The following is a 16,233-nucleotide window of genomic DNA, read 5'->3' on the forward strand; positions in this document are numbered from 1 at the left end:
ACTGAGGTGTCAGACATTAGAATACATAAATAAGAGAAATTAGACACCAGATGAGGTGAACTCTGTAACTTCTCTAACAGCATACTTTCTAACCCACTTATTTCAGTGTTGTTGGATTTGGTGCATATCATGGTACCAGTGAATACTCAGTGGGGAAAGGACACGAGTGTGTCAGATGACAAACCGAGGCTTATTTAGTTCAGAAACATACTGTACCAGAAAAATAAATGTATTTTACAAGAAGATGATCATCTGCTATACCTCTTTGCAAAGAGTGGTAATTGTGGCTCTTACAAGTATGCAATAAATACTTCACATATACCCATACAATTTTGTATAGTGCTGATGTCTCATAGAAATCTTGGTCTGGCAAATCTGAATTGGCCCTGTATACGTTGTTAGGATTTGCCCTGCTACTGTTAACTTGTCCATTTTGAAGTAAGTGACCTGTGAAATAATTAACATAAGAGACTAAATACCTGCTTCTTTAGGGTCAAAACAGAAGATGAACCATTATATATGGGTCTGTTACACACAGCCAGAATAATTTCTTTACCAAAATCCTAGATACTAAACTAAATGCAAAGCCAGAATTCAAATGAAGATGTTGCCTAATTATACCTTATGGTGTTTTGTTGCAACTGTCACTACTGTGATTTTATTTATAATCAAAAGTCTAGGCATGAGGCTGGGCATTCTGCCATCTTTTGTACTGACCATTCAGAGACCTCAAACACCACTCATTCACTGGCTTGTGGGACTAGTAACGGGAGCCATTGCTGGCAACAATATGGCAGTGGCTATGAAAAATGTGCAGAATAATGCTCAAAAATTATTCAAAGCAAAATCTGAATGTTCAAAACTAGGATTTGTTAAATAAAAATGATACAATATAGCACCCATAGTGAGTATTAAAATCTTTGTTTTTACTTTTTTGATTTTTTTCTGTTAAAGGGCTTACGTGAAGTTGCTTTATGTGTTTGACACCACTACTACTAATATTAATGCAGGAAAAAAAAATAAAGTAAATCTGAACATATTTTAATGTCTTCCTAGCAGGAACAAGCGCATTTAGAAAACCAATGGAGGGACAGAAGTAGATTTAGTAATTCAATAGTTGTTTTCTGGTATTTTAATAGTTGATTTATAGTAGTCTTTTTGTTCATGCATATATTATTACATTTTAACATGGCTAATTGCAAAGTTTCAGCTTCAATTTATTAGTATAAAGCCCCTAACTACTAGAGCAGTTTATACTAATTGCCAAAAGAACAACAAATATTAACAAAAATTGTATATCAAAAGAAATATAGGTATACACTCAGTGACCACTTTTAGGAGCGCTTGCTTGTTAAGAGCGATTTATATGTTCCTTCAGTCCATCACATAGCTGATGCTTAATATATGGCATGCATACTTGGTTAAGTGTTTTGGTTGTCATGTGACCTCGCCTCCAAATGGACAAGACACGCGTGATGTAAGTGGCTTTGACTGTAGTATGATTGTTGATGCCAGACGAGGTGGTTCAAACATCTCAAAAAGAGCTGAACTCCCGGGATTTCGGAGCTTACAACCAGTAGCCAGTAGTTCTATGGTAAAAAGAGAATGAGAATGGCAAGATTAGTTCAAGCTAACAGAAAGGCAGTATGTATCGTATAACGGTGGTGTAAAGGATGGAGTCTCTGAATGTATAGCACATCAGATATTAAAGTTAATGGAAAAGAACAGCAGAAGACCGTGCTGGTTTCTACTTCAGTCAGCTAAGAATGGGTAGATGAGGCCATAGTCGGTGTAGACCACTAAAACCAGAAAGGTCAAGGTTGGAAAAATGTCACCTAGTGTGATAAGACTCATATCTGTATGTTGCAGCTGGAAACTAAGTTAAGGAAGACAGAAATTCTGTGTTAAGATAGTAGTTCACCTGATAATAGACTATATAACCCTCTAACTTGTAAACTATGATTAGGTCATTATGGGTTGACTATACTTTGTGCCTTCAGTAGAGATGATGTTGGCAGTAGTGACATGTTGTGAGAATGCTTTCTTGGCACCTAGTAGGCCTCAAAAAATATCCTACTGATCTTCATTTGAATGCAACAGATGATAGAGCTTAATCCTTTTTTCAGATAGATACTAACAGCTTGGTAGTGCACTATGTCACAAAGCACACGTGATCTCAAAGTCCTTCAACACATTTGACAGTGACTGTATATTCCAATGGCCGTCACAGTCCCCAAATCTCAATTTTGTATCTGTCATGAGGTAGAACAGTGGATTTGGAAGCTTGAATGTGTGGCCAAAAAATCTGCAGGAACTATATGGTGCTCTCAAGTCAACATGGACCAAAATTGCTCTAGAATATTTCTAGCTACTTGTGGCATCTACAGTATACTTGGAAAAATTCAGAAGTTCTTTCACATGCCTGTCTGAATATAGTCTTAATGCTCACCATTGCCATACATGCTTTTTTTATTTTATTTTCCCTGTTTACTTCTGCAATTCTTTCCACAACTTAATCGTGAAATTGCTTTTTCACAGCAGAAAAGCAAATTTAGTTGTCTTAATTTGTCTTTCAGTTATTTTATTTAGGCATGGGCTTGTGACAAGGTGCTAAAACACAGTGAGAGTCTTGCAAGCATATTCTCTGACCGAATTCCCACCCCCCAATACAAGGTTTAGAGTGTCTTGAGGTGACTATGCCTTAACCAGTATTATTAAAAATAAATGTGAACAAGTGGACTGTATGAGCACAATGGTCGCCTCTTGTTTGACTGTCATGTGTCTGATCTATAAACAGTGAAAAGATCAGTCCGCTACCATCAAGAGACATTTTTGTACAAGTATCGAATGTTCATGAACTTTAGCTTCTATAGAAACAAAGTGTGTGGCAGTGTGCAACTTATGAAGGAAGTGTGACTACAGACCCACCGCTGTGTTTTCAATATGTGCGCTTTTATAAATGACTTTAACAAATGCATGGTATTGCAGATCATCTACTGTATGTGCCGTTTTGTATATAACAGTTTACCAGCTACTCAAATGTTCTATTAAGTTCACTCATCTGTTAGTCCTCCATCTCTGTCCAGTTAAGGCTCATAGGAAACCAAAATCTAACCTGGCACTAACACTATTTATTAAATCATAATGTAATCAATATTTATTAAATCATAATAAATCATATACCTCAACCGCAGTTGAATTCAGTCAATAGACAAATGATCTGTCATCCTCTTAAGCGGAAATATTTGCCAACAATATTCATGTTCATTGTTATGTGTAAGGAGCAGCACAAACATTGGCTTAAAGAGCTAAAAAGAATGCTTAACTATGAGACAAATGACAGTTGGCCAAACAGTTTGCGTGCACATTCCAGATAAATCCTGTAAGACTTGTCATTTGGAATATTAACGCTTTAAGCTCTGAATGTTGAGATGCTGTGTAAAATGTAAATGAAAATGGAGTGCAATGATTTGCAAATTTCATAAACCCTAATAATTGTTTGTATGTAGTTTGCACATTCTCTTTATTCCTACTTAGGTATTTCTCCAGGTACTCTGAATTTCCTCTCACATCCCAGAGATGTGCCTTAGGTTAGCTGGCAATTCAAAGTTGACCCACAGTGTGTGTGTGTGTGTGTGTGTGTGTGTGTGTGTGTGTGTGTGTGGACTTGACACCCTGTAAAAGTAGATAATTTGTGGCCTCTACTGCTGGGATAGCAGCACAACCCTGAATTGGATTAAGTGAATTTGAGAATGTGGCAGTATAATTCAAGTTTTAAGGCAAACCATCATCTCATTAGTCATTTAAAACTTTAATAAGAGAGCTCAATTTCACACACTTAAATCATAGTGGCAGGCACCCAGTTGCTGTTTTAACCCTTAGAAAACCACTTTTTTATTTTTTTATTTTATTATTAAAATGCATTTTGAATTTTTGTGTTTTGCTGTTTTACACAAATTATGTGTAACTGTCATTAGTTGTCATTTCTTATACCAATTGAATAGTTTAGACAAATGTTTTCAGTCCCATTTCTGTATATACTTTTGAAAGATGGCTTGTTTGACAGATAATAATAATAATAATAATAATAATACTTTGCATTTATATAGCGCTTTTCTCACTACTCAAAGCGCTCAGCAGTTGCAGGTTAAGGACCTTGATAACTAATTTGTCATGGATTCTATATAACTGGCATAACTTTACACCCTGTGGCCACCTTATTAACTGCAGCTACCTAACAGCATGTTGGTTCCCTGGTTTCCCTTAGAAAAAGCCTTGAGCTTAGAACTCAACATGATATCAGTTGCCTAATCCACGTCGTTTCAAATTAGCTAGTGGTAGATCTACGCTCCCAACAGATCGTTCCACCTCATTACACAGACTGTCAACTGTGTTTGTATAAAAGGACCCCATGGTGACATAAATAACATCCCATGACCACTGCAGCAGCAGCCTGCCTCATACCTGTTGACACCTGGCATAATGTAATCATGTTTTCTTTTTTCCTTTTCCAATATTTTGTTTTACCATCAGCATGAATCAGCAAAAAACATTATTTGCTAAACCCAGTATTTTGTTCCCCCCTCACCAGTCATGCAGGGTTTCTTTTATCTTAGACCACTGAAGTCAAACCTTGTTTTCTGCAGCACATTCACATTCACAATAAGTTGCCGTATGTGTTGCATTCTGCTATGCCTTTTTCAACATTGCATTTATTCTTAAATGTTAGTTATTAGGTGACCGATTATAGCATGCCTGTTACTCTGTAAGTCAGACACTCCATCATCAGTTGTCTATTTAACCATTTCATTGGCGGTAGCTTATTATCTGTACATCCAAAATACTGATGTAAATTGTACCCCTGGGAGCATTAGTTCTTGTAATTCATTCATGCTGGCATTTCTGGTGCCCGTTCACGTGCCACATTCAGACATACGAGCACCTTTAACTTTTTCTCTATCCTCTTTATGAATTGTCCATGCTCACAGCCTGCTGGTATCGCCTGCTTTATTTGAACAACTTTGTCTGCACTTATTGTAAGAGAATCGGTTCACTTCAAGAATAAGCCACTGTGTCCTCTTGGTCAACTCAAGTTCACAATGAGTGACTGTTAAGTCTTAAATAAACAAAATCTACCCATTTTTAAACAGTTATTGTTTTTATTTTTTTATAAAGAAAATACTAAGAAGTATAAATGAAAATGCTGCTATTTTATAACGCCATTTGTAATGGATACTATCTTAACGTGTTTTCTGTGCACTGCTTCAGGTTTGACTACCCCTCAGCTTGATCATCTACACTCCAGAACACTCGCTGGTACTGCTCAGAACTTACGGCATTTTAAATGTCCTGATGGACTGCTTCGCTGTCTAAAAACACTCTGATGCCACTCTCACTAATTCTCATTCTGGCTTTTTTCTTTTAATTAAGGTTCAGTTGTCTTGACTTTCCAACCCTGAAGGAGCATTTACCTGTTCTTTGTCTGTTTTGTTGATGCCAATCAAGTTTTGCCAGTCCTTATTCTTCTCTTTGTGAATTTCCCATTGGGATTAATAAAGTATCCTATCTATCTATCTATCTATCTATCTATCTATCTACCTACCTACCTACCTACCTACCTACCTACCTACCTACCTACCTACCTACCTACCTACCTACCTACCTACCTACCTACCTACCTACCTACCTACCTGACTGACTGACTGTGAAACCTCTTCTCCAAATCTTTCAGTATTTCATATCTTTTTTTGCTTCATGTGTGCCATATTTCCCTTTTTTTTTTCTTGTATTTTAAAAGATTTTGATTTCTAGGACATCTATTGATGTTGTTAATATCTTTCAGGATGTCTTCTGTTTTGGATTAGCATGTGTATTTGATAATGTAGTATGCTCATATCTGTTCTGTGAAGTATTTGTAATTTCTCATGTTATTAGTGGAGGCTTGTAAAGTAAAAGTTATTGATAGAAAGACAACAGTCTTCTGCTTCTATAGGGTGATTCCTACAATTTTCCTTCAGCTTTAGGCTCACTTTATGAACAGTATACGTTCTTCCCTTTTACACCGAAAGTAATCATTTATTGCTAGCCAGATTTACTCTGTGAGTTAGTTTTAACATATTAGGTTTAATTATGTGGCTTCTATTTAATAAGATTTATTTCTACACATTTAATATAAGTAATGTGTGGACAGGTGAGCAAACTGGAAGCCATGTCTCAGATTCAGGGTTGTCAATCCTGATTTTAGCAGATTTTAATCATTTGTGTGACATTTTGTCTTCACTGACAGTTGGATAAGGACAAGGAGACTGTTTCCTAATCTATTCAGTAGAGGGGATTTAACCAGGATAATGCTGAACTGCTCTAATGCTGCTTACACTTTAAATTTAGTAATCAGGTATTAACAGTGTATAAATATTATATTAATCAGGATACTAGCAATAATACATTATCATTTTGCCAAATTGTATATCCATCCATCCATTTTCCAACCCGCTGAATCCAAACACAGGGTCACGGGGGGTCTGCTGGAGCCAATCCCAGCCAACACAGGGCACAAGGCAGGGAACCAATCCCGGGCAGGATGCCAACCCACCGCAGGACACACACAAACACACCCACACACCAAGCACACACTAGGGCCAATTTAGAATCACCAATCCACCCAACCTGCATGTCTTTGGACTGTGGGAGGAAACCCACGCAGACACGGGGAGAACATGCAAACTCCATGCAGGGTGGACCCGGGAAGCGAACCCGGGTCTCCTAACTGCAAGGCAGCAGCGCTACCACTGCGCCACCGTGCTGCCCCAATTGTATATCAAGTTACAAAAAACTTTTTTATAGTATGCATTTTATCTCGGTTAATTATACAATTAGTTCCTTATTTATGCAACTCGTTCCTGAAAAAAGCATGAATTTATGTAGGTATAAGAATATAATTCGGTATATTGATTAGAAATTATAACATTTTATAACCATGAAATAGTGCCAAAATAAAGCGCAGGCATCCCAGATGCAAACCGTGCCCACTATTGCTGTGTTCAGAATCAGTTTATATTTTCAAGTAATGCACCCTATGTGATTCATAAAAAACATAGCTTATTAATGCTAAGCCAGTACTTATTTTTTCCTATCTGTATATACTGTATATCGGTTACCATGGATCTGGCTCATGAATAAAAATTCACGTACCGCATATCTACCCCGGTAACTACAATAAATCTCCAGTCCCCCGTTTTGTCTCCTATGCATGACTGAATCCTACAGTTGATCGCATTTTGCTTTCATGTTTCTTCTGCTATGGTGGACTATAAAACTTTGCTCAGCTGCCACATCTCTGACACCACCTGGCCAGCACACAAGAAAAGGTTGAGTAGTCGTCTGTTTAGGATACTTTAGGTCTGCCTTTAATTTAGGGGACATGACATGTTTTGGTCATACATAGGTAAACCATAAACATGCAATAATATTTTTTTCTGCTAGTGGATAAAATAACTGAAAATATGGCATTTATATAATGTCAATATAGTTTATTACATTCTTTTTAATATCTTTAAATTTGTATATATATTTTAAGGACAAACTATTATAGGTAAATTACTAATATTTAACAGTTTTGGATATGATGCATGTTATAAAATGTAATATAAACATTTTGGTATGGTAGGTTATTGCAGTTTTGCATTATGTTAGACTTTTAAAAATCTTTTAATTACTGTTCCAAGAATAATTGATAAAATATTTATAGACTGTTAGTAATTCAAAGTGCATTCTTATACTGAAATGATACTGAAGTGTTGACTGCTCACACCACAGTCTCAGTCAGACGTGCACCATCTATGCACTAGAAATGGCACAATAAGTATCTGAACATTGTTAAAGTAGCTCTCTTGTGAATATAGTTTATGTGCATGTATGTACAATATGTGTGTATACAAAGATAAAGTTAGTATTTATGTACAGTAAAGTAAAACATTAAATCAAGTACTTAAAAACTCTAAACTCCAGCAGCTGTAATGTGTAGATGTTTGAAGAGAGGGACACATTTCTGCTGTGATGCCATAATCGAAATTGAAGCATTTGCAAGAGCTCAAGTTTCATCATAGAAATCCACGGTGATCACATTACCACGAGAAGCTCTGGTGCTAGCCCAACTGCCATGTGAACTGCTAAGCTTAATCTGCATCTTTTTTTAAAGAGTGCATTGGTTATTAAAGATTATTTATTTGCTTTTGTTTGAATAGAATAATGCCAGGATGATTCAATAGATGTTGGGATAAAGAACAGTTTGTGAAGAATATTATTTCATACTTTAGTGCACTTAATAAATTTTAAAATACATTTCTTAAAATTTCACCCACCAATAAAGTTGAATGTTGTATATTTTAATGTACCTCACACAAATGATAAACATTTCCTGACTCTATATAAAGTATAAAAGCATACATTCATAAAGGCATGCTTTTGGTGGCACTGCTGCACGATATTGTTCAGTTAATACAATACCATCACTGGATTAATATGCAAAAAAGTAAAAAATGCAGATGGTCTTATAAAGAGTTTCTTATATTTGTTCACCTATTAGAGCAGCAGAAGTGTATTTTAATGCCTTAATATGCATACTGCTGTTTGTCTCTCTAGGTCCTTTGGGAAGAATGGGCAAGTTACAGTGTGTTTTACAAGTACCAGCCCATTAATCTTGTCAGGTAGGATACTGTCTGTTTATCATTTTATGATTTCAGAGGCCAGGAGCATGATGGTTTGAAATCATTGCTGACTGAGAAAGCACTTCTAAACGTATAAAGGTTTATTATTTTTTGTGGGTTGAAACAACCAGGGCTCTAATTTATTATAGTTCTTATATACCACGTAATTGTTCTATATTGTCTGATGACAAAACTACAACTTAGATATACACGTTTTCCTGCAATTTGATCAAATTTGTGTTCATGTAGGATAATATAAAGAAGTTGCAATATATCTGTTTCCATTTTTGCCCTTCATATTTTGTAAATGTCAGACTTGTAGTCCTTTCTGAAAGATTTTTTTTTTTTTTTAACTCAACATGCTGGTCATAACTACCAATTGGAGCTTGGCAATACATACTGCATGTAGTAGTTTTTAATTACCTTGTGTAATATGTAAACTTCCTTTTATGATTTCCTCAGCCAACAAGTTTACAGAAGCACACTGCAAATTATACTTCTTGTTTTTGAAAACTGAACTCCCATAATATATTGTAATGTATCCATCCATCCAGTTTGCAGCCCGATGAATCCTAACTACAGGGTCACGGGGGTCTGCTGGAGCCAATCCCAGCCAACACAGGGCACAAGACAGGAACAAATCCCGGGCAGGGTGCCAACCCACCGCAGATATTGTAATGTATGCCGTATTTAATTTTTCGCCCTTTTAGTCTACTCTAACTTGGCAGTTTAGACACCAGAAGGCGGAAGAGAAAGGTGTACAGTTTAAGATCACACTGGGATTGGAAAGGATGACACATCCAGTAGAGCAGATAGCCCTGCTGAGTAAACACTTTATTTGTAGTTTCAGATAGTACTTCACACCCACAAGGTAATGTGAAGTACGTAGAGGGTGGTTTCTTCCAGTTAACTTAATTTTATTAGTTGGCAATAAACACTGAAGATGGGTGTTCCCTCTGTCATAATTCAGAAAAGGGTAAGAGAAGAATGAGAGTCTATCACAAGGTCGCAAGGCCTTCTAAAAGCATTTTTAAAAAACCCAGTACTGTCTGCGTCAAAGCAGCAAAACCAAATGTGGAGTCTGACAGGACATGTCCTAAATGAGATGTAGCTTTCAGTAGATTTTAGGAAGTCTAAGCTTATAGTTGTGTGTTGATGTCCAATTTTAAATTGTATTAATTCTTAAGTAGCACAAATTTTTTTTGGAGATTGCCTTTCAATTCATTTTCTTTAAGCCTATGCTGCTTCAGTTTTTTTTTATTATTATTATTATTTTTTGTAATGTTTAGGTGGATTTGGTCAGTTTCACCTTGTGTTCAGTGTTTTTTTTTTCTTTTTTTTGATTACTACATTATTATTTGCATATGATTATAAATTATACTAGGCTAATGTGAGGCCATTGTCTCAGAATGTTGCTTTTACTTAATTGGGTATTAAAAGAACTATTCCCATTTAAAAAAAAATGTTCTCTTTGATAACCCTCCCACACACACACACACACACTTTTTACTGATTTTAAAAGCAATTCAACAAAACTGTCACTATTTATGGTGTATGGCACTGGTCTCCAGTTTCACTCCTGGTATTTGCTCCAACTAATCTCCACATTAGAACCAGTTTATACTGTGAATGAAACAAAATGTTTAATTCTGTTCTTTAAGTAGCATCAAACATCACCCATCACTACCAAATCGAGACCTTCAGAATACAAAGAAATTCTGTTCTTGATAAGCTGTACAATAAAAAGATAAAAAAAAGCTAAAGATAAAAAGGCGGTACACAGTCACAATGAGGTATTCTGAAGATGTAAGGCCGTTGGTATAAAGGAGTCCCAGTAGCGTTTCTCCACACTAGATAATAATTTGTAGGCTGAAAAATTCTCGATGTTTGTCGGAGAGAGGATGTGTGGCATTATTCATAATGGCACTCGGCTTTGTTTTCATCATCTCCTCCCTTACTACCTGCAGCAAGGGTTTGAAAGTGCATCCCATAACTGAGTCTACCCTTTTAATTAACTGATTTGGTGGGCCTCTCTTGAAATGGTGTTACTGGCCTAGCACGTTACAGTATAGAAGAATGTAGATTATGTATAGGATACCACTACAACAACATTTATTTATACACATTTTCATACAAGTGGTGTAGCTCGAAGTGCTTTACAAGATGAAGAAAGGCAAGTTTATAAAAAATAAAAATAACATTAGGCAATACTAAATAAAAAGGATAAAGTAAGGTCTGATGTCTGGGAGAGCAGAAAAAAAAACAACAAACACAAAAAAAACTCCAGATGGGCTGGAGGAAAAAAAAACAAAATCTGCAGGGGTTCCAAGGCCACAAGACCACCCAGACCCCACTGGGCATTCTACCTAACATAAATGATCTCAATCAGTCCTCATGACTTTCAGGCTTCATGTGGAAGAATTAGACGATGACGGTCATGTGGACCTCTGGCCTTCAATCCATCAATGTAGGGACTGCACGATGCTTTGATCAGGTGGTGGTGGTGCAGATTGCAACCATAGTAAAAAACAGAAAAAGAACAGCAGAGAAAGTAAGGATTAGTATGGATTGCCCTGATAAATGATAATTCAATGTATATGTAGTTTATCAGGGTTACACTAAAATGTAGCTATGAGCAAGCCAAGTTAAAATAATGGGTTTTTAGCAGTTTTTTAAAGTGCTCCACCATATTAGCCTGGAGAATTTCTATCGATTAAACTATTCCAGATTTTATGTGCATAACAGCAGAAGGCCACCTCACCACTTCATTTAAGTTTAGCTCTTGGAATTCTAAGCAGACACTCATTTGAAGATCTAAGGTTATGATTCGAAGTGTAAGGTGAGAGGCATTCCAAAATATGCTCTATGCACAGTAATGGAGTCTGTTCTGCCTTTTCTTATACAGTTTCTTTATGTTACATGACCAGACCAGCTTGTCATTAATGTGGACCCCCAAATACTTGTAGCAGTGCACCATCTTTACATCCTCTCCCTGAATAGTGGCCGAGCATAAAGGCTCTTTGGTGTGGTGAAAGTCAATAACCAGTACACTGAAGGGGTAAATACACAGACAATAGAAAAGAAGTGGGAGTGTAGCCTGGTTCCATGTGACTATAACGTTTAGAGACGGACACCCTTCAGAATGTGTTTGTATTAGTAGAGTCACATGTACAAAGTAAAGAGAAACTTTTACATGTAACACATCATCAATCTCCAGCACCATGACAAGCAAGAATGAGGTAAATATTTAGGTAAATGTACAGTTAGATGCACAATTTTGAGAGAGTGTTTGTCAGCAGAAGTTTTTCATTTAATTGCACAATTGATTAAAAAGTTAAGTTTCTAAACTTGGGTGGTACTTGAATTTACTTTTGTTTTGCTCTTTTTCTACTTTGTATTAATTTCAAAGTTAAGTGATTGTTATTGGTTTAACTGAGTAGAATGCCATTGTAATGTTCTGGCTTTTGAAAATTAAAAGAAAAAAGCTACCATGCCTCCAAGGATTTAGTTGCTTTATGATTTTAAAGTTCTTTTTATCTTTATCTTGTTCTAGGAAATATTTTGGTGAAAAAATTGGTCTCTACTTTGCCTGGCTTGGAGTTTACACACAAATGCTCATTCCTGCATCGGTGGTGGGGATCATTGTATTTCTCTATGGCTGTGCTACTGTTGATGATGACATACCCAGGTCAGTTATTAAAAGCAATTGCACACTACCTTTATTTAAGCACAACAATACCATCCATAATAGAGGCCGAATTATACATGCTTCAGCTGCAGCACACTCTTATGTTCCAGGGGGTTTTGAAATGTACCCAGTACCCCATGATATGATATCAAAGCGAAAGATGGCTTATGGTACCTATTTTTCTGCTTTTTATTTGATTAAAGTCAAACTAAATCATATCTTTAAAGGTAAAAATGTGTTAATCTACAGTCTTATACCTAGAAAGAGAGAGAAATTACTTATTCCAATTGAGTCCTATTTTTTAATGTAAAAATGACCTTCAAGTACTTCCAGTAAGATTAGGAATGCTTGGTTGCCTTACATAATGCACACAGCTTGGGTACAATGTCTAACTTTGGCTCTGGGTGAGCCCTTGTTAGTTGAACCCTTATGTTTGTTATAGGGAAGTCAACCATTGCTTAACGTTTGGATTTTCCATATTTTATATGTAGCTTGAATATACTGATGTCAAATGTGCACATTACTTACTTGGCACTAACACTATATTGCAATTTTCACAATAAATTATTAAACTTTCATACATAACACAGGCTGAATATTATTCAAATTCTAATAAAAGCTCTGTGTTACATTCCCTTTTGTTGTTTCGGTAATGAAGCTACTTTGCAGCTCAGGGTAGATTTCAGCTTCATGAAGAGAAGAGCTTTGGTCAGTCGGGACAGATGCAAACCTAGCGTACTCAGGAGCTTGCAAACACTATAGCCAACTGTGATAATTACATTATTGTTATTATTACTTTAAATTGCCCTAAAAGGGGAGTTGGAGAGGTGTCTCTAGTTTATCGTGTACCACAATAAATGGTTTGAATACCACCAAGCTTACAAATTCCGAGCTTCAAATTAAGTTTCACTGTAACAGTGTGAAAATCTAAATGACCTGAAAAGCGTGACTTAAAAATGGACCTAACATTTAGTACAGTATCTCAACAGCAGTGCTAACGTTTATTGTACGAGGGGGAGTGAAGAAAAGGTTAGAAAATGGGATTTATTAGAAAATGGAATGAACCTTAAGAAAACTGATAATGTTATTTCTCAATGGAGTCTCCACCCTTCTCGATGCACTTGCACCACCTACCTGGAAGTGTCTGGATTCCAGCAGAATAAAAGGTTTTGTCTTGTCCTCATAACCACTCGTGCACCCGAGTTATTGTCGAACTCTTCATTCTGAGGGGTACAACAGTCACTAGCACAAGTTACTGTGACTTGCTGGAGACCAATGTGAAGCCTGCTGTTCAAACCAAGCGGTGGGGACTGCTGTCTCAAGGTGTCCTTTTGCTGCAAGACAATGCCCACCCGCCCACACACTGCTAAGAACACCAAGGCTTGTCTGGAGAAACTGAAGTCTGAGGTATTGCCACGTCCTCCTTATTCTCCAGATTTGGCACCGTGTGATTTCCACCTTTTTGGATCATCTTCAATTCAAGACGGATGATGACATGAAGAAAGCAGTGCATGAGTGGTTGTGAGGACAGGAAGAAACCTTTTATTCTGCTGGAATCCAGGCACTTCCAGGCAGGTGGCACAAGTGCATTGAGAAGGGTGGAGACTACATTGAGAAATGACATTATCAGTTTTGTGAAGGTTTGTTCCATTTTCTAATAAATCCCATTTTCTAACTTTAGCTTGACTCCCCCTTGTATATCATCTCAGGGAGTGTAGAAGCCATGCTTTTTGTTATGCTGCTACCAATGTTGCACTGCTTCCATATTTCATAAGATACTACACTGCAAACCATTGCTGTCTTGCAAATTTCAATACTTTCAAGTGCCACAAATAAGGAATAAAAATGCACAAAAAATACAATACTTGTAAAGATCTTTTGAATGCAAGATGCTGTAATATTCACTTTTTTCACTACCTCTGCAGGGGTGTCGAACTCCGGGCCTGGAGGGCCGCAGTGGCTACAGGTTTTCATTCTAACCCTTTTCCTAATCAGTGAGCAGTTTTCACTGCTAATTAATTCCTTTTCCCTTCATTTCAATAGCCCGGTTCTTAAGGATTCAGTCCTCTGAATTGATTTATTTCTTAATTAAATGGCAGCCAAACAGAAATGAGACGTGAAACAAGCCAACAGATGACCAGCTAAACTGGGATTTCAAACTCCAACCAATTTCACTCCAGACAGATTCTTAATGAGAAGCCGATTCTTGCTGTTAATTAAGCCCGCTATTTAATTCAATGGCTTGTTGCTGCTCCCATTCTGCCACAGCACATATTTCCAGATTTGTCGATTTTTGTCTGTTTTTTCTAAGAACACCGTCAAAATGTTGTGGTGACCTGAGAGATCAACCTTACTGAGACCTTCACCTTTCTTTATTTTCAGATATTGTGTGATGAGCACAGGTGAACTGGTCATATGGTGGCATGTTTGATGTCTCATTATTGTTTGGCAACTAATTAAGGAAAAAGAGACAATTAAGGGGCCTGAGTCAAGTTAATTAAAACCTAAAGCAAAAGAAGTTAATTAGCAGTAAACACAGCTCACTAATGAAGAAGATGGTTAGAATGAAAACATGCAGTCACTGCGGCCCTCAAGGACCGGAGTCTGACACCTGGGCTCTAGAGTTTAGATTTTATAAAAGTGAGACCACTGCAACAAAGTCTGTGTAATTGACAACACAGGAAAAGAATATTAAATAAAAAAAACTAACTCCAATTGTGCAATTAAGAATTCGTTTGATTCCTCAATGCACAATTTAGGCTGTTCAGGTTTATGAGGTAGGCAGCACAATGGCTCCAGATTTTGACTGTTAAGTATTCACTTCATCAGTGAATTCTTGCCATAAAAATACCTCTGTCCATAGTCTGAATGCTTGCTTTATTATTTCTTTGGCCAAACTTTAAACTTTGAGGTAAACAGAGGCTTTACTGGTAGCACATTGCTAAGCACGTCTGTTCACTGCCTGTGTGGCGTCTGTGTGTAAGTGTATCACATGGACGACTGGCATTTGTTTCTGCTGTCAGGATAGGACACAAAGTGGAGCGCTTGATGGACCGAGTTATGAAACTTAACAAAGCAATATACTGATTTAGCCCCTAGTTATACTTCCATAGAAGCATTTACTCCCTAGCCTTTTCATTAATATGTTGCAGCTGTATTGATTTGCATTTGAAGAAGCAAGTGATTATAACTGGTGGTTCTGTACTTTTTTTTTTTTTTTTTTTTGAAACAGAGCTTAGACTGGATGCACAGAAGAAGCATCAGAGCAGTAGAATATAGTTCTGTGAACCTTGAAACACAAAATCAAACCAGGCTTATTAATTAAGGTACAAAAGTGAATCTGATTCATATTAAGGTCACGTCACATTACGGGTTTTCCTGCATTTTTCAGTTGTAGATTTCATTTTCCTAATCTTAGTGAGTTGGAGGCAGTCACAGTGTTCTCCCACGACCTACAGTCATGTAGTCCGACATACACCGTGACTCAGTCCAACCAGTTTGAGACTTACCCCAACAAAATGAAACTTAAGTCATGGGAGCAGGCTCTGTATGCATGACAAATGACAACCAATCAGCTCCTACCCAGAAGTGCAGTACGTATAATGCAGCAACGAGGAATAAGAAATGCATAGCCCTCACAAACAGAGGAGAGGCCTCTCTCTCTGATGTTGTGTGTTTTTTGTGCCATAACGGAATAGAGAAAACAAAAACCGGGCACGATTGCAGCTGAACTTGCCATACCTGTAATCCCTTTGTGGAGCGCTGGCTTTGTCAGGCACTATGTTATTGGCTATCAGAAAAAGGGGCGGGCACAGAGTTCCTTTGGAAGACTGACAATGT

At 37.1% G+C, this 16,233-nt stretch overlaps 1 protein-coding gene across 41 annotated transcripts in view; it reads left to right on the plus strand.

Annotated features, from left to right (window-relative positions):
• Window positions 1-16,233, plus strand: part of ano1a (anoctamin 1, calcium activated chloride channel a) — a 380,680-nt gene that overhangs the window by 258,660 nt on the left and 105,787 nt on the right. For 13 of the 41 annotated variants that reach the window (XM_051923679.1, XM_051923677.1, XM_051923673.1 and 10 more), the window contains 2 exons: window positions 8,641-8,705; window positions 12,259-12,393. The exons of 27 other annotated variants lie outside the window; for them this stretch is intronic. In XM_051923679.1, the coding sequence (XP_051779639.1) occupies window positions 8,641-8,705; window positions 12,259-12,393 (200 nt within the window). The remainder of the gene's footprint in view (window positions 1-8,640; window positions 8,706-12,258; window positions 12,394-16,233) is intronic. One more of the 41 variants, XM_051923681.1, reaches the window with a different exon arrangement.

Source organism: Erpetoichthys calabaricus, chromosome 2, assembly GCF_900747795.2.
Source record: "Erpetoichthys calabaricus chromosome 2, fErpCal1.3, whole genome shotgun sequence".
Taxonomy (NCBI): domain Eukaryota; kingdom Metazoa; phylum Chordata; class Cladistia; order Polypteriformes; family Polypteridae; genus Erpetoichthys; species Erpetoichthys calabaricus.